The sequence below is a fragment of the Mustela erminea genome, chromosome 12 (assembly GCF_009829155.1).
Source record: "Mustela erminea isolate mMusErm1 chromosome 12, mMusErm1.Pri, whole genome shotgun sequence".
NCBI lineage: Eukaryota > Metazoa > Chordata > Mammalia > Carnivora > Mustelidae > Mustela > Mustela erminea.
In genome coordinates, this window is record NC_045625.1 from 89,429,354 (window position 1) to 89,447,755 (window position 18,402).

General features: G+C 53.7%; 1 protein-coding gene across 3 annotated transcripts; it reads left to right on the forward strand.

Moving 5' to 3' along the window:
* The first annotated feature begins 322 nt into the window (after nucleotides 1–322).
* CARD19 (caspase recruitment domain family member 19) lies at nucleotides 323–15,043 on the forward strand. 3 transcript variants are annotated; one of them, XM_032306554.1, is made up of 7 exons: nucleotides 324–538; nucleotides 5,607–5,751; nucleotides 11,002–11,144; nucleotides 12,767–12,920; nucleotides 14,006–14,065; nucleotides 14,249–14,320; nucleotides 14,760–15,043. In XM_032306554.1, the coding sequence occupies exons 3-7, from the start codon at nucleotides 11,046–11,048 to the stop codon at nucleotides 14,873–14,875; spliced, it is 501 nt and encodes a 166-aa protein (XP_032162445.1). In that variant the 5' UTR covers nucleotides 324–538; nucleotides 5,607–5,751; nucleotides 11,002–11,045; the 3' UTR covers nucleotides 14,876–15,043. The 3 variants fall into 3 exon arrangements, with proteins under 3 accessions (XP_032162446.1, XP_032162445.1, XP_032162444.1); XM_032306553.1 differs by lacking the exon at nucleotides 5,607–5,751; XM_032306555.1 differs by lacking the exons at nucleotides 5,607–5,751; nucleotides 14,006–14,065 and having other exon boundaries at nucleotides 323–538.
* The last annotated feature ends 3,359 nt before the right edge of the window (nucleotides 15,044–18,402 follow it).

An 18,402-nucleotide genomic window follows, 5' to 3' on the forward strand; every position in this document is an offset into this window, starting at 1 on the left:
AGGACTTATGGGAATCCAGAACCTTACGCAGGTGTAAGCAAGGCTCAAGACTCCAGAAGGCCCTCGTAGCGGGCGGGGCGGGGTGGGGGCAGTGGGGGGCGTGGTTCAGGGCTACAGCAGTGACAACAAACGTCCGCGAGGGTGGGGCTCAGTGGGGGCGGGGCGTAGAGCCCTGGCATTGGCGGAGAGGCTCCAGGAGCGCCCGGGATGGGCGGGTCGCAGTGAGGGGCGGGGCCGAAAACTCGGGACTGCGTCGGAGGCGGGACGTAGGGGGCGGAGCTTAAGGCCCTCGAGGGGACGCCGCAGACGCTAGGGGCGGAGTATAACGGGAAAGGGCGGGCTCAGTGAGGGCGGGTTTGGGCTGCGACCGCGACGCTGCAGACGCCGGAGAGAGGCCTGCGGGGAGGGGGCGGGGCCCTCCGGGAAGGGGCGGGGCGAACCGAGACCGGCGGCGGTGAACCGACAGCCCGACCGGCGGACGGCGACGGGGGGACGGGCCGGGGCCGGCCGGGCGCGCGCCGTGCCGCCGCCATGACAGGTGAGCGCGGGCCGGGCGGGGGTCCTCCCTGCCGTTCCCGGTCGGGCGCGCAGCTGCGGTGGCCCCCAGGGTCCGGTTCCCCGACGTTGTCCCGGCCGCAGCTGCTCGCGGGCGCGGCCGAGTGACCTTGGTTCGTGACCGCCTGCGGGTCGGCTGGCGAACGCCAGGCCGGGGGCCGTGGTCGCGGCTGGGAGGCCCGCGGGGGCGGGGCTGGAGCGCGCCTGTGGGCGGGGGAGGCGCTGGGGGTCGCGGCCGGCTGGCGCCGGGATCCTCCCGCACTTCTGTGAGGAGCTGCAGCCCCTCCAGCCTCAGCCACCTGTCATCCAGAGGGGGCGTCCCGGTGGGACTCTGCGGTATCCCGGGACAGGCGCTGGGGGACAGACTCCGCCGGGTGCCCCTGCCCCCTCCAGCTGCTTTTCCCAGGATGGGGCTCCCTGCCATGCCCCCGGAGCCTGTTTGGACTGGAGAACCCACTACGTTCTGGTCCCGGCTGAGCAGGGCCACCTTGCTTTGTGAAACTTTCTCGGTGGGAGACACCCGGTGATGGTGATGGGGTGGCGGGGGACCCCATGACAGCCTGATCTGGGAACGCTGTTGCTCCCACGCACCTCCTTCCCAAGGGCCGTACTCTTCCACCTCAGGGGGTGGTCCAGAAGTCCCCGTTGTCTCCCTGTGCTCACTGGAGTCCCACGAGTAGGATTTCAGGGGCTGGAACCTGGTGTCTTCTAGGACCACAGTGTCCCAGCCTAGGTCAGAAGTGACCCTAGCTGCCTCCCATGCCCCTGTCATCTTCCCGGAACCTTTTTATTTGTGGCTGCTGCTTCCCAGCGCCTACACTCAGGTGCCTCGCATACAGAATTGCTGCAGGATATCCTGTCTGTGTGGAGGAGGAAATGAAGGCTCAGGTTGGACAGGTGCCGAGCCCCAGGCTGCCCGTGGGTGGTCAGTGGCAGAGGCAGAACTAGGCCTGGGTCCTGCCCAAGCCCTATCAAGGTCCTGTGGGAGCCTCCCCACCTGCCCCTTTCTCATAGCCAAGTCTGAGTGCTGAGCCTCTAGACATCCTTCCCATCACAGCCCTGCACTTTGGGGGTGGGGAACTGAGGCCCAGAGAATACAGGCCCTGGAGAGTCAAAAGGGCAGCCTTTGCAAGGCTGCAGGCATGAAGTCCCTGGTTCGCTGTCCCTGTGCATTGACGGGGCGCCTGCCTTGTGCTGCTTCTGGAGCCACCATGACAGGCTGCAGGATGAGCATTTCGACCCGATGTGTCGGGCCAGTGCCAGCCAGGTGTCACTACAGCTGTTCCTACTACTATGGAACCCGGCCCTGCATTGTGGTGTGCTTTGGAGTGAGCCGTCTCAGCTCCACACCTGAGGCCAGGTCTGGCCCTGAAACAGGAGGGGCTTCTGGGAAGGACAGGAGCCCGGGTACTCAACAAGGTCTCCTCAGGGGAGGACAGTGAGCTGAGCACCACTTAGCCAGGGAGGAACCCCAGAACATATGTCCTCATCCTTGGGCAGGTGTCCCGGACAGTATGGTGCCATTGGGGGCTGCTCTGCAGGATGGCTCAGAGGCCTGGGGTGAGGACAGGCCCCACAGGGCCTTGAGTGCCAGGTGGGGGTAAGGAGTTGGGGGCGTCTGTGGTCTTGGCCCCAGCTAGCCACGAAGGTGGGGGAGGAGGGACTTGGCAAAAGAACCACAGTCCTGCTGGGTTTTGGCCCAGAACATTCACCTGTGTCTTATGAAAACTGTCAAGATTATCAATCAGGACCTGGGACCAAAGTCATTTTCTTACTGTGCTTTTTCATTCCTGGGTGTGGGCCTCTGGGTGTGGTTTATGTGCACAGCTTCCAGCCACCAGAGGAAGCGTGAGCCCCAGGCTTGCCACCATGCCAGGTGACTCATGCTGGTGGCTGCAGCAGGGGGAGCCAATGCAGCATGCAGGCCACAGTCCACAAGTAGCCCTGGACCTTGGGCCTCGGGGCTACATCCATTCATTGCAAAATTCTTTAGTGAGTGCCTACTGTGTTCCTGCCCCGTGCATACACTGCAGAGGCAGCACAGGGCAGAACAGTCTGGGGCCAGGCCAGGAACAGACTTGATGCAGCTTAATTGTACAGTTAATGAGTGTGATAATTAGATAAGTGGGAAGTCCGGATGTCAAGCGGTTGCCACACAACCATGCGGGGGTCCAACCGCCGTCCTCACTCCCTAGCTGGCTGCGGTCTTAGGCAGGCGCCATCCCTCTTTGCTGTGCTTCAGTTTCCCCATCTGGAAATGGAGGTTGGTGGTCTTGCTGGAGTCGCAGAGCTGATGGAATGGTGAAGGTATATGCCTAGAGTTTAGACCGCCTGGTCATGGGGCACACACCACGAACTGTGGCCACTGTCCTTAACACTGGAACCAGGGGGGCTGCAAGTGGTGAAGCTGCATGACCAGGGGGTCCGTCCCATGTTCCCTGGCAGGTCTTCTGGTGGCCCTGTGGGCAGCTTCCTCACCACAGTAGGGCTGCTGTTGAGTCTGTCTTCCAGGTAGACTTTCAGGGCCTAGAAGGAGTCAGAGGTTAGAAATACATATTTTTGAGGGGGGAAGACCAGCCTGGATGAGGTGGCGGTGGGAGAGAGAAGTGAGGAAGACGCAGTCTGTTGAGTCGGCCCCATGGTGGCAATAAGGGAGAAGACCCTTCTTGTTCCCACATGATGACCCCGTTTGTTTGTTTGTTTGTTTTTTAAGATTTTATTTATTTATTTATTTGTCAGAGATCACAAGTAGGCGAGAGGCAGGCAGAGAGAGAGGAGGAAGCAGGCTCCCTGCTGAGCAGAGAGCCCAATGCAGGGCTCCATCCCAGGACCTTAGGATCATGACCTGAGCCGAAGGCAGAGGCTTTAACCCACTGAGCCACCCAGGCGCCCCAATGACCCCGTTTTTAAAAATCAACTTTATTGAGAGATTATTTACTCACAACAAGTGCAGTTATTTTTAATGAATAATTTTATAAATTTTGACAAATGTATACATCCATAGAAATAACACCACAGGCCCAGTGAAGTCAAGTGTTTCTATCTCTCTAGAAAGGTCATTCATGCCCCTTCCCCGGTAACCGCACTGAACCCAGGGATTCATCTGCTTTCTTTACCTTCCATTTTTTTCTTTAAAATTTAACAATGGAGGGGTGTCTGGGTGGTTCAGTCATTAAGCGTCCACCTTTGGCTCAGGTGGTCCTGGGATCCAGCCCTGCACTGGGCTCCCTCCTCCAGGGGTGAGTCTGCTTCTCCCTGTCCCACTCCCCCTGCTTGTGTTCCCTCTCTCACTGTGTCTCTCTCTGACAAATAAATAAGTGAAATCTTTAAAAAAAGAATAAAATTTAAGAATGGAATTTAACAAGTAGCATTTCTCTTTAATGTGTTTTATTTTTAGAGACTTTTTAGTTTACAGAAAATTGAGCAGATTATATAGAGTCCCATATTCTTCCCCCCAACCCAATTTCCTTTGTTAATAATATTTTGCATTAATGTGGTGCATTTGTTACATGTGATGAACCAATACTAATACACTGTTACTAACTAAAACCCGCAGTTTACATTCTAGTTCACGCCTGTGTTACACGTTCTATGACTTTTAAAAACTGCATAGTGTCCTATGTCCACCACTACAGTATTCCACAGAATAGTTTCACTGCCCTAAAAATCCCCTGGGCTCTGCCCATTCATCCCATGTCCTTGCCTTGGCCCTGGTAACCTCTGCTCTTTCTACCATCTCAGTAGTTTTGCATTTTCTGGAATATCATATAGTTAGTACGTTGCCTTTGCAGACCAGCTTCTTTCCCTTAGCAAGATGCATCGCAGTTTTCTCCTTGCTTTTCTGTGACTCCAGAGGTCTTTTCTTTTTATCCCTGAATTTCATAATAAAACTGATTAACAGAACCACCATTCAATTATGCATTCATCTGTGTGTGTGTGTGTGTGTGTGTGTGTGTATTACTATGTATGGAAGATAAAACTGACTGGTTTACACATTTCATGGGCATCCTGTACATGGACAGTGTTGTGAAACCATCAGACCTCTGTGCTCCCAGAACTTCGTCTTCACCCGAAGGGGAAACTGTCTCCATTACACAGTGACTCCCTTGCTCCCCTGCCCCCGGCTTCTGGTAATCACTGTTCTACTTTCTCCCTCTGGAATTTGCTATTCTATATATTTATTGTAAGTGGAAATAATATACTATTTGTCCTTTGATGCCTTTATTTCACTTAGCATGTTTTCAGGGTTCCCCGGGTTGTAGCATCCACGTCTTAAAGGTGTTTTCCCTTTTCTGCCTGTGTCATATTCCACTGTGTGCATTTACATTTCATTTATCCATTCCTCTGTGTGTGGACTCTTGGGTTGTTTCTGCTTTTTGGCTGCTGTGAATAGTGCTGCTATGAACACGGGCGTGCGGGTGTGTGAGTCCCCCCGCTTTCCGTTACTCGGATGGAGCTTATCTCCAGCAGTGGGATTGCTGGGTCGTGGGGTAAGTCTATGTTTGACTTTCCTGTTCCACAGAGTGTCTGCCCCACGTTACAGTCCCCCAGTCCTGTTCATACAGGATGTACCCTGTCCTGAGTGTGGAGTGCTTTCTCATTGTGGTTTTATCTGCATTTCCCTCAGGATGATGACTGTTAGCATCTTGGCTTGTGCTCAGTAGTCCTCTTATGTCTTCTTTGGAGAACTGCCTGGTCAGGACCTGTGCCCATTTTTGAATTGTGTTATTTATGTTTTTTTGTTGTTGTTATGGAATGATAGGAGTTCTTTATATATTCTTTATATAAAGAACTTTGTATAAAGTTTCTTTATATATATATTTACTTATCAGCTTATCTGTATAAGCTTTACAAATATTTTCTCCCATCCTGTGAGGTGTCTTTTCTTCACACCACCTCCCCTCACGCCCTCAAAATAGGGTTTCCTTCTGTTTTATTCCATTGGTCTGTATGTCTGTCCTTATGCTGGTATCACACTGTGTTGATCATTGTAGCATTGTAGAAAGTTTTGAAACCATTGTGAGTCTTCCAACTTTCTTCTTCTTTTTCAGGATGGTTTTTGCTATATAGGTCCCTTTTAGGATGAAAAACAAGAAACATCAGTGGAATTTGGATAAGAATTACACTGACTCTGTAGACTACTTTGGGAGCATTGTCATCTTCACAACGTTAAATCTTCCAATCCATGAACAGAGGGTATATTTTCATTTATTTGTATCTTTTAAAATTTCTTTCAGCAATGTTTTGAGTTTTCGGTGTACAGGTCTTTCACTTCCTTGGTTAAAATTTTTCCTAAGTATCTTATTCTTTCTGATGCCATTATAAATAGAATTGTTTTCTTATTTCCCTTTGTGGGTTGTTCATTGTCAGTGTGTAGAGATGCAACTGATTTTGGGGTATTGATTTTGTATCTTGCATCTTTGCTGAATTTGTTGATTAATTTTGATCTTTAGGGATTTCTATATATAAAGTCATGTCATCTGCAAAAAAGAAATAGTATTGCTGCCTCCTTTTCATTTGAGTAACTTATATCCTTTTTTGGTCTGATTGCTCTGGCTGGAACTCCCAGTGCTACACTGATAGGAGCAGCGAGGGTGGGCATCTTGCTTGGGTTCTGGTCATAGGGGAAAAGCTTTCAGTCTGCCACCCACTGAGTATGATGGTCGCTGTGGGCATGTCATACACGACCTTCATAATATTGAGGAAATTTTCTGCAGTTCTTAATTTATTGAATTTTTTACTTTAATCATGAAAAAGTATTGAATCTTGTCAAATGGCTTGAGGTGATGGTGTGTGTGTGTGTTTTACTTCATTCTGTTAATGTAATGTATTACACTGATGGCTTGAGGTGATGGTGTGTGTGTGTGTTTTACTTCATTCTGTTAATGTAATGTATTACACTGATGGATGATCCTATGTTGAACCATCCTGCTATTCTTTTTCTTTTTTTTTTTTTTTGAAGATTTTATTTATTTATTTGACAGACAGAAATCACAAGTAGGCAGAGAGGCAGGCAGAGAGAGAGAGAGGGAGGCAGGCTCCCTGCCAAGCAGAGAGCCCGATGCGGGGCTTGATCCCAGGACCCTGGGATTGTGACCTGAGCCTAAGGCAGAGGCTTTAACCCACTGAGCCACCCAGGCGCCCTGAACCATCCTGGTATTCTGCGGCATCACCTTTTTAATGTGCTGTTGAATTCAGTTTGCTAGTATTTTGTTGAGGATTTTGGGATCAGTATTTCTAAGAGATACTGGTCTGTAGTTGTCTTGTCTCCTTGTCTCATTCTGGTATCAGGGTAGTGCTGGCCTCATGGAATGAGTTAGGAAGTATTCCCTCCTCTCTGTTTTTGGAAAATTGTGGAAGTATTGGCATGTAAATGTTTCATGGAATTCACCAGTGGCGCCATCTTGTTCTGGGCTTCCATTGGTGAGGACAGTTTTGATTTCTAATTTAACCTCCTTGCTAGTGAGAGGTCCCTTCAGAGTTTCTCTGTATTTGTGTTTTTGGGAATTTGTCTACTTCATCTCGTTTGTCCAGTTTGTTGGTGCTCAGATTTTCATAGTATCTGTTTGTAATCTCTTTTATTTCTGTGTGATTGGTAGTCTTGTCCCTACTCTTATTTCTGATGTTAGTAACTTGAGTCTTTTTTCTTTGTGTGTCTAGCTGATGGTTTTTGTCAGTGTGTTGATCTTTCCAAAGATCATTGGAAAGTTTTCCTTTTTTTCCCCTATTTTCTATTGCATTTGTCTTTTCTCTAATCTTTGTTATTTCTTCTTTTCTGCTATTTTCGGTCTAGTTTGTTCTTTTCTTTCTGCTTCCTTAAGGTGTAACATTAAGGAAGGTTGTTGATTGGAGATCTCTCTTTTCTTGTAAAATTTGTATTTATACCCTAAATGTCCTCCTCCTATCTGCTTTCCTGGCACCCCTTAAGTTTTGGTGTGTTGTATTTTTATTTTCACTTGTCTCAAGGTATTTTCTTTTTTTTTTTTTTAAAGATTTTATTTATTTATTTGACAGACAGAGATCACAAGTAGGCAGAGAGGCAGGCAGAGAGGAGGAGGAAGCAGGCTGCCCACTGAGCAGAGAGCCTGACGCAGGGCTTGATCCCAGGACCCTGGGATCATGACCTGAGCCAAAGGCAGAGGCTTTAACCCACTGAGCCACCCAGGTGCCCCTCAAGGTATTTTCTCATTTCCTTTGTGGTTTTTTCTTTCGCTCCATCGTTGTTTCACTTTCACTTGCAAATTTTCCAGTTTTCCTTCTGTTACTGATTTCTGGCCTTATTCCATGTGATCAGAAGAGATCCTTTGTATGATTTCAGTCTTTTAAAATGTATTATGACTTGTTTTGTAGCCAAATTTATTTTGCAGTCTGTCCCAGGGAATGTTCTGTGTGCACTTGAGAAGAATGTGTACAGGCCCACCTCAGAGCTATCGTGGGTTTGCTTCCTGACAATAAGTAACTGTTCCACCACAGTAAAGCAGATACTGCAATCAAGTGAGTCCGGTGAATTTCCTGGTTTCCCAGTGCGTGTAAAAGTTACATTTACACTATATCGCTGTCTGCGAAGTTTGCAGTAGCGTATGTCTAACAAACAACGTATGTACCCTAATTAAAAATATTTTATTGCGAAAAATCCTACTAGTCATCTGATTTTTCAGCAAGTCATAATCACTAATCACAGATCACCATAACAATTAAAATAATAATGAAAGTTTCAAAGAATGAAAAGTTTAAGTTGTGAGAATTAACAAAATGTGACACAGACATGAAGCAAAAGGTCGCTGGTGGAAAAGGGTGCCGATAGACCTGCTCCACACAGGGTTGCTGCAGACCTTGGGTTTGTAGAAACGCGGCACCTGCAAAGCACAGTGACATGCGATGTGCCTGTGCTGGTAGGTGGACTGTCCGTGTGTCTGTGTGTCTGTGTGTGTGAGCTGTGGTTGATTTATACTGCAGCTCAGCCCTGCGGTTCCCTTGTTCTGTTATTGAAATTGGGGTACCAACGTCTCTAACTATTCTTGTTACTCATTATTCCTAAACCTTTACTATTATCTGGGGGCTCTGATATTTGGCAAATGTATGTGTTAGATGTTCCTGGCGAATCGACCCTTTTATTAACCGAGGGTGTACTTCTGTGTCTCTTGTGCCCGTCTGTGATGCAAAGCCCATCTTGCTTCCTGTCCGGGGAGCCCGTCTGCTCTTTCGGGCATCATTTGCTGTGACACCTGTTCTCCTGTGCTCGTTCTCTGCCTGGTTGTCTTTGGATCTGAGTCTTTTGGAGCCAGCGTATGGTTGAATCATATTTTTTTCATCCTGAGAGGGAAAAGAACTCTGTTTCCCCTCTACTCCTACCCCAGAACTCATACTCCTGAGGACCCCTGACACTGCTTGCTGGTCACTGGATGTGTGGTCTCCCCTCTATCGAGCAGCCCTCCAACACCAGCTGTGTGTCTCCCAGTTCGACTCATGTCCGACCCCGTCTCCCTGGGGATGGCCTCCGGTTCCATCTGGTGGAGGCTCGGTCCTGTACAGCACCCCCACTGCAGACACTGGTCCCCAGGCCAGCTGCCACCATGCCTTTGATGGACTGGCTGTACCTCGAGGGTCCCATGACCCCGTTTCTGGTTCAGTCATTTGCTGCAGCTCACAGAACCTGGGAAAACACTGTAGGCACTACGGGCAGTCAATTACACAGGATATTTGAAAGGATAAAGGGACCCTCCACACAGGAGACGCTTGGGGCAAAGTATGTGGGAGGGACACACAGGTTCCACATCCACCTTCCCAGCTCCTCCAATGTGCTCAGCAACCTGGGAGCTCTCCAGACTCCAACGTTTTGGGTTTTTATGCAGAGTTTTTTTGTTTGTTTGTTTGTTTGTTTTTGTTTTTATGTAGGCATGATTAATTAAATCACTGACCTCACTGGCCTCCAGCCATGCCCCCCTCCCTAGAGCTCTGGGTTCTGTGGGACCGAAAGCTCCAGGCCTCCAACCCTGTGCTCAGCTTCACTGGCAACCAGCTCGCATCCTGTGGTTCTTTAGGGGCTTTCGAAAAATCACCCCATTCACACAAAGTCATTTGAGGCTGCAGGGGGCCTCTTTCAAACAACAAAAGGCACCCTTTCCCTTCCTGGCTCATCACTTAGGAAATTCCAAGGGTCTTAGGAGCTCTGTGCCAGGAATTGGGATGAAGACCTAATATATATTTCTTTTTCTTTTTTTTTTTTTAATAAGATTTTATTTATTTATTTCACAGACAAAGATCACAAGCAGGCAGAGAGAGGGGAGGAAGCAGGCTCCCTGCTGAGCAGAGAGCCCGATGCAGTGGGATGCGGGGCTCCATCCCAGGACCCTGGGATCATGACCTGAGCTGAAGGCAGAGGCTTTAACCCACTGAGCCACCCAGGTGCCCCTATATATTTCTGACCCTAAATCACAGCATCACAAATCCATTTTGCCAATCTGTGTCTTTAATCTGTTTAAAGTAATTACAGTAATTAGTGGTAATGAATAACTCATTTCTGCCTTTTTGCTCTTTGTTTTCTGGTATCTTAGAGGTTTCTTGTCCATCCACTACTGTCTTCTTTCTTGTTTGGTTGACCTTCTGTAGTAACACATTTTTTATTTCCTTTTGTCTATATTCTGTGGGTATTTTCTTTGTGGTTGTCATAAGAATTATGTGTAACATCCTCAAGCTGTAACCGTCTAACTGAATGGAGAGCGAGTTCATTCCAGTCACATATACGCACTCCCCTCCTGTGCTGTGGGGTCTGCACCCAGCCCCTAGCCATCGGCAGGGGGGACGGGCCACCACCGCTTAGGAGGCTGGTGCACCTGGTCAGGAGGTTGATTCTGTGGAATCGGGACTCTCCCTTAGGGATCCTGGGCCTCCCACCAACCACTGACCCACCTCTGGTCTTTAGAGGCCTGACGTTCTAAAGGGCATTCTTAATGCCAGAGAAGGTGCACAGTGCAGCTTTACGGATGGTCCTGAAAAAATCAACAAAGGGAAAAGCACCCCGGCCCACCGGTGGGCACATCCATGCCAGCACAGGCACCCCCAGCCCCCAGTACTCCTGTCCCTGAGATAGCCATGGTGAGAGCTGCTGGGCCTTCCAGGGGGACAGCGCACTTGGCCTCTCTGTCTTCTGCAGTGAGCTCTCGGGCATAGAAGAGAGGGGCAGAGTCTCCACTCTGCTTCTGAGCCCTCAGGACTGTTCCCGTGCACTAGTGCACCCCATCTCTAATGGGGGGTAGCAGGACAAGGGTGGGGATCCAGGCTGTGCGTAGCCCACACAGGTGGGATGTCAGCAGTTGTCCAGGTGCTCACAGCTGACGTGCCTCCAGGGGACCAGAGGCCACACCGTGTGTGGTGTGGGGGACCAGCTGCCCCACCCCCAACCCCAGCCATGCTGACTCAGGCCCTCCGTGCCCCCTGCTGTTTCAGAGCAGACCTACTGTGACCGGCTGGTCCAGGACACACCTTTCCTGATGGGCCATGGACGCCTCAGTGAGCAGCAGGTGGACAGGATCATCCTCCAGCTGAACCGCTACTACCCCCAGATACTCAGCAACAAGGATGCGGAGAAGGTAATGGGGGGCCCTCCCCTCCCCCCTGGGGCTGGGAGGAAGCAAGCTTGGGGGCAGGGCAGGGCAGCTTGGAGGTGAAAGCCTGGCTCCTTGCAGGGACGTTGGGCCCAGAACATCAGCTCTGCAAACCTGTCTCTTCCTGTGTCATCGGGGCCTGCTGGCGGCCCTCCAGAGTTGCCGGGAGCACCCCAGGAGACAGGACAGCATGCCCCCACACATGACAGGCCTAGGAGTGGCGTGAGGGGCAGGGGGTGAGGAGCGGGGCTGCTGGCCAGGCTCCACGCCAGGGCCACGGGGCTCTGCCCCTGCCTCTTGCAAAGGTTCACAAATGGACAAACATTCAGGGATGCCGAGGGAGAGTGGGTTCATTTTGCCTGCACTGCCCTTTCTCTGACTCCCCCTCAGGACAAGGGCTTTGGGGTGCAGGGCTCCCCTCCAGCTGGGTGACTGAGTGAGCCCTGCTCTTGGAGCTGCGGCCCTCGCCGCTGGTGCCGGGCAATGGTGCTGTATGCAGGGTTGTCCACGGGGTTCGGGGCCTCTCCTGGGGACAGCTGAAATCTCCATGGGCCCTGCTACTAGCTCAGAAGCTTAAGGTATAAAAGTTTACAGTAAGTTAAAAAGCATGGGTTAACTTTATACCTTATTATTATAGTTAAAAGTCTAGTATATTGGGTACAAATTTGAATTTGAAAAGTTTCAGACATTTATAGAGAAAAAGGGAGACTCCTGCCTCCGCCCACCCACACTCTTCTGTTCCTCATAGTTTCCGTGGCTCCGGCCAAATAATGCCTGTCTTTGCCTTGCAGTTTCTGGGCCAATTCTCATTCCAGGTGGAGGGGAATACTGCCACCAGGTGGCAGCAGCAGGCCACAGCCGCCAGGTCCCAGGGATCCAGGCCAAGTGCCCAGTTCACTGACCTTTAGAACCATGCATTTCTCCATCAAACACATCAAAAGAGCTTGTTTTTTTCTGCTTAACCCTTAGTTTTTATTTTTTATTTTTTAAATTTTAAAAAAGATTTTATTTATTTATTTGTCAGGGGAGTGGGGAGAGCAGAAGCAGGGGGAGTGGCAGGCAGCAGGAGAAGCAGACTCCCCGCTAAGCAGGGAACCCCAAGTGGGACTCAGTCCCAGGACGCTGAGATCATGACCTGAGCCGAAGGTAGCTGCTTAACTGACTGAACCACCCAGGCGCCCCTTAACCCTGGGTTTTTAAAAACTTGAATCATATTCCTGTAGACCTTGAACTACTGGAAGTTACCACTTAGGCTATCATCTCATTGTTTCCCTGTAAGGACCCTACCATTTGGGTTCATTACGCCCTTTTTAGAAGTGAGGAAACAGAGTTGTAGGGGGTGAAGAGACTTGCCAAGGTCACACAGCAAGCCATCAGTTTCCAACAGTTGGAATAATGTCACCACTGTCCTTCTCGATGCTGTGTCTGGCCTCTGCAAGGAGGGAGTGCAAGGCCCAGTGGCCATGCTGTGACCTCAGCATGCTGGGCTGCGACCCTGGGTAGTCTGGAGTGGTCAGTTGCTGCCTCCTCTAGGTGTTCTCAGCCCCCCAGCCACCCTGGCCCTGCCCCTTCAGCCTGACCTTCCCTTGCACCCTTTCCACCCCCAGTTCCGGAACCCCAAGGCGTCCCTGCGCGTGCGGCTCTGCGACCTCCTGGGTCATCTGCAGCGGAGCGGCGAGCGGGACTGCCAGGAGTTCTACCGGGCCCTGTACATCCACGCCCAGCCCCTGCACAGCCGTCTGCCCAGCCGGCTTGCCCTGCGTAAGTATGCCCAGCCTCTCACCCAGCGCCGTCTCCACAGTGGTCCCCAGAGAGAGGAGGCAGTGTTCAGATTCAGAGATCGTCATCTCTGTATCTCTTGGGCCAGTGTTTGCAGAGAAGGTAGCATTTCGTGCACGTGGCCCTGCCCTTCCCTCTGGCCCAAGGCACCGGGAATCCACAGGCTTGTGTTGCAAGCACCAGCCTTGAGTGAACAGTGCAGAAGCCGAGGCTGCCCCCACAACCAGGATGCCCAGGGGGATCCCTGCAGCGTGGGGTTTCTGTAGAACGGTCTGGGGCTCAGATGGTGGATCCAGGGCCCGTGTGTTGGTTTATAGGGTCTTGCCTGCATGCTCAGGAGGCGTGAAAGTCCCGAGCGACCCTCCAAGCTGCTGGGTTGGCGATAGGGGAGGCATGGGTGGGGATGGTAGCTCAGTCCTGAGGCCTCTGTGGCCTGGTCTCTTGGAGCAGGGGCTGCTGTCCCTCAATCCTCTGATGTGAACCTGGAGGCCAAAGGGCAGGGTGGCTCACCCACTCACCCCAGGATGCTCAGCTGGGACCCAGGGCTAGTGTCCCTGACCTGAGGGTGGGCCGCAGGACTGGGCCCTGAGCTCTGGCCCAGGACCCATGTGTCATGCCAGCCACCGGGGGTGGGGGGCCCACTGCCTGGCTGGGAGTCATGCACCTTCTAGGCTCCAGGCCATTGGCAGGTGGCCGGTCGGGAAGTTCTGGGGAGAGTACACTCCCTGCCCTCGTGTGGACATCAGACTTGGGACAGGCGGGTGTTCATCCTGCATCTGCAGGGGACAATGGCCCTCACCCCATGGCCCTCAGGGTCTCAGGAAGTGGACAGAAGGAAACCCAAAATTCAGGGTTCCATGAGGCTTGCCCCCAGTCCCCTCTCTGGTGCTGACCCCCCCAAGTCCGGCCCAGAAGACTGGGTGCCCCTACAGTCTGGTCCTGCCCAGCCAGGGCCCCCCAGGGTTGGGGGGAAGGAGCCTGAGCAGGCCCTTGGTTTCCGGTGGGCGGGGCAAACCCCTTCCTCTGGCCCACCCCCCACTAACCGAGCCCTATGATTTTGTTTCCAGAGAACTCAGATTGCACAGAGCTAGACTCAGGCACCGTGGGCCGCGAGCTCAGTGACAGGGGTAACCGCCTCCGCGTCCCCCGCCCCCTCCCCCCCCAGGGCTCTGTCTCTGCCTCAGGGGCTGTTCCTTTCCAAGTCAGGCTTGGTCCTGACTTCCCGTTGCACGGGCCCCAGGGTGCTTGCTGGGGCGCCCCGTCCTCCAGGCTCAGACAGCCACTTGCTCACTTGCCCCTTTTGTCCCCAGGACCCGTGGCCTTCCTGGCCTGCCTCGGCCTGGCCGCAGGGCTGGCGCTCCTCGTCTACTGCTGCCCTCCAGGTGGGTACTGCCTGGCCAGGCCCAAGTACTGAGTCCCTGGCCTCCCCGTGCCTCAGTTTCCTTGCCTGTGCAGTGGAACAGTGGCGGGGCCCATCTCACAGGGCCCAGGAGGAAGAAGGAATGTGCCCTGGTTCTCAAGCCCACCACCCCCAGAGGGCGGTGAATGACATCCCCTGACAGGTGGCAGAGTGCAGCTGGGCTCTGGGGTTAGAAAGCCCTGCGCTCTGTGGTGCCTGGAGCAGGGCGCCCACCTCTGGCCCCTCTGTGGCTCAGCCCTGACAAATGGACGGGAGGCCCGTGGCCCCACATGCCAGCGGCTGCCCCTTTCCTGCCACGCCAGGCCTATCGCTGCCGTGCTTGGCAGGGACACCCCCGTCACGCGCCTATAGGGCTAAGAAGGCCTGTTGGTGGCAGTTTCTGAAACCACCTTGTCTTCCAGACCCTAAGGTGCTGCCGGGGGCCCGGCGTGTCCTGGGCTTCTCCCCTGTCATCGTCGACAGGCACGTCAGCCGCTTCCTGCTGGCCTTCCTCACAGATGACCTGGGAGGGCTCTGACGACCCCCGCCTGCCCACCACCCACCAAAGAAGTCCCACCTGCCCGCCCAGGGGCCTGCCACTTCTTTTCTAAATGCTTGTTTTTCACTATTTATACTTTTTTAAAGAAAGTTGCCTTCGCCTGACGAAGGTGCTCAACAATATTAAACGTTGGAGTCTTGTCCTTTTTCTCAGGAGTATTTTCTAGATGATTCTGACCCTGAGGACGCCTGGTGTTCCACAACCAGCCCAGGGTCCAGGTCCTGCTCAGGCTGTCCGCCTGGCCCCTGGCCCCTGCGGCCCTCAGCGCCCACCCCCCCACCCCCCACCCCCACCGTCTCCCCCACGTGTTCCCTGTTCTCCCTCCCCGCCCCTCCCCACAGCTTCCGTCCAGAGCACACATATCCCGTCCAGAGCACACATCTCCCGCTTCGAGCCCCTCTGCCGGCCGTTCCTTGCTTGGTGTGTCATTTGTCCCCACACCCGTTCCTTCCCATCCTCTCTCCTTTCCCAGCCCCAGGCCCAGGTGGGAAGGCTAGGTGGGGGCACTGCCCTGGGCCTCCGGGGGCACCAGCCGCACACCCCAAGAAGCCTCAGTGCCCACACACGTTCACCTCCTTCTGCCCAGTGCCCCCGCAGGTGGGGGCTGCTTCTCTGCTTTCCTGAAGAGGAAACAGAGGTTACTTGGCCAGGAAAAGGGGGACCCAGCATGTGAGGGGGTCACCACTGTCTTCATTCCCTTTCCATGATGTGTCCCCATCCAGTCACCAGAGTGGACACCCCAGTCCTGGGCCCTACCTGGCCTTGCCAGCCCCTGTGTCCTGGGAATGGAGGCTCTCCCCGCCAGGAGGTTAGGACCCGGTCTTAGTGGGTCTGGGCTGGGTCTGATGGATACAGCTCCAGGCAGAGCCTGGAAATGAGCACAAGATCTTGTCCCAGATTCCAAAAGCTCAGAGAAAAAAAGTCCACAGAACCTATTAGAACTTTTATTTTTTATTTTACTTTATTTTTTAAAGATTTTATTCATTTATTTGACAGGGAGAGATCACAAGTAGGCAGAGCAGCAGGCAGAGAGAGGGGGTAAGCAGGCTCCCCGCTGAGCAGAGAGCCCGATGCGGGGCTCGATCCCAGGACCCTGAGATCATGACCTGAGCCGAAGGCAGAGGCTTTAACCCACACACTGTGTGTGTACCACCCGCCGGCAGGCAGGAGCTCTCGCACCGCACCCCCTCCAGGCACCGCCACTTTCGTTAGGGCCACCAAGATGGGGCTTCCACACACGCTCCCTGCACACGCACACTCACACTCACTCACAGCCACGCGCAAGAGGCGCACGTGCATCAGGCTCAGCTGGTCCCCCGAGGTCCCTCTCCCAATAGCCGCCCTGTCAGCTCCTGCCCCGACAGCCTCCTTTTGGGGAAACAAGCATATTTGTCAACCTAAGAATCACCATGAGTTTGCATTTTCCATGGGAGGTTTCCAGAGAGGCGGGGCCAGCCAGCTCTGGAAATGACAGCTGCTCGGGGGTCTCAGGGTGGCAGGGCACAGGGATGGAAACCGGCGGGGGCAGAGGAAGCAGCTCCAGGGCCCGGCGGCCCAGGCCCATGCAGCCAGCTCGGGCTAATACACTCATTCCCAGGTGCGGGTGGGCAAGTGAGGGCCGGGGGTAGGGAGAGCCCGGCGCAGGGGCCGTCTGGTGTGCCTGGATGCCGCCGGACAGCATGGCCAACCGCTGGCTCAACGCCCGTGCGGCAGGCCCCAGGGGCTCTCAACTCGGAGCCTCAGTTTGCCCATCTGTATAATGGGAACACTCCTGGGAGAACTGGAGCAGGCCTGGGACAGCACTGCTGTCAGCCAGAACTCTGTGAACTTAGCAGCTTGTGGGAAGGTGCCTCAGAGGTATATTTCTCTCCAGGACCCCCCGTTGGGTGGAGCAAGTACAGTTGCTTGCACTTGGCTGGGAGGACGGAAGGGCCACGCTGAGCCACTGGGCCAAATGGAGCACCCACAGCTTTGCCCCCCACAGAGGTCCTCTTGACCTTGCTCAGGGCCCAGGTGAGGGACCCGTGAGCCTGCCCGTTCCCCAGCAGTCCCCCTCCCGGGCCTGGCTGGGGCTGGATTTCAGATCCCTTGCAGCCAGGTCCCCATGCGAACGGCTCCCGTCACTGCAGAGGCTGGACTGGGGGCTGCTGCCCCGCTGGCCCGCCACACCAGTGGCCTGGTCCCCGCACCTGCTCTGGACTCGGAGCTCAGGGGTGGCGGAGCCTCTGGAGGTCAGTGGGCCCGTGAGGGTCCTTGTCTGGTCTACAGCTACTCCACGTATCACGAGGGCGTGAGATGCCAATTCCCAGAGCAGATTTCTTCCTGGGCAGGTGCCCTGGGGTGTTCTCCATGCTTGTCACACTTTCTGAGAGACGCAGCTGGGAAAGGGTGACAGACACACCCTGGTGAAGGTGACAGAGACACCTGGGTGAAGGTGGTGAGTGCAGGCATGGCTGGCTGCCAGGAGGGGAAAAGAGGCTTCGCAAGGGCTGTAATTTTAGCTCAGCTGGTAACACCTGCTATGTTGTGAACATTTGTGTCTCCAAAATCCACAATATTGAAACCTACCCCCCAAGGTGGTGGTGGTAGGACCTAGGGCCCCTGGGGGTCACCAGATCACGAGGGTGGTGCCCAAGATGGGATTAGTGACCTTACAAAAGGGGATCCAGAGGGCCTGCCACATGAGGCTACAGTGAGAAGTGGAAGCCGGTTCTCACCACACACCACACACCACACGGAATCTGCCGGTGCCTTGATCTCCGACTTCCAGCCTCCTGAAGTAAATGTCTGTCTGTACACGCCACCCGAACCAAGACAACGCCTCGGAAGAAACATCCCAGAGATAAGACAGGCTTGGCAGGCCGGTGACGGGAAAGGCTCCGCTGCCATCTGCCACCCGAGACCTGTGAGGCCTCCACTCCTTAGGGCCCTGTGGTGGGGTTCCTTCTCCTGAGCAAGGGGTGGTCAGTGCCTGTTCCAGGTCTCAGGACCCAGCGGGTGAGCTGTGGCGGTCCCTCGGGGCAGGAAAGGCACCACAGGTCACAAACTCCCCTGCTCCCCCTGCCCCAGCTGCTCTAGGCCCTCCCCGTTCGTCCCTGTATCCTCACCTCCACACATCTACAACCGGAACCATTCACAGTCCAGGCCCGAGCACGCCGTGCCACAGCTGGAACGCTCTTTCCTAAGCCCCCATGGATTTAACCTTCAGACCTCGGTAAAATGTTACTTCCTCCAAGCCCTTCCAAATACTACAGTGACAAGAATAGGTCCTCATCCTGGCTACAGTAGTGTTGGGACGCCACTTCCACCTCCAGAGGAGTGCAGGAGCTGGGAGAGGCTGCCTGGGGTGGAGCATAGTTGCCAAGATGAGATCCGTGACGGGGTGTGAGGAGGGTTAAGGAGTGAAATGATGTGTGAGGAGGGTGTGCAGAAGTGTGAAGTGCGAGGTGACGTGGGGGGTGTGAGGAGTCTATGAGGAGGTTGAGATGGATGTGAGGAGGGCGTCC

Bases quoted from the DNA above. Each gene is read 5' to 3' on its own strand.
- CARD19 (XM_032306553.1), top strand. The intron at 12,921-14,005 runs GTAAGTATGCCC...TTTTGTTTCCAG, and splicing joins GCCCAGCCGGCTTGCCCTGC to AGAACTCAGATTGCACAGAG. The intron at 14,321-14,759 runs GTGGGTACTGCC...CTTGTCTTCCAG, and splicing joins CGTCTACTGCTGCCCTCCAG to ACCCTAAGGTGCTGCCGGGG.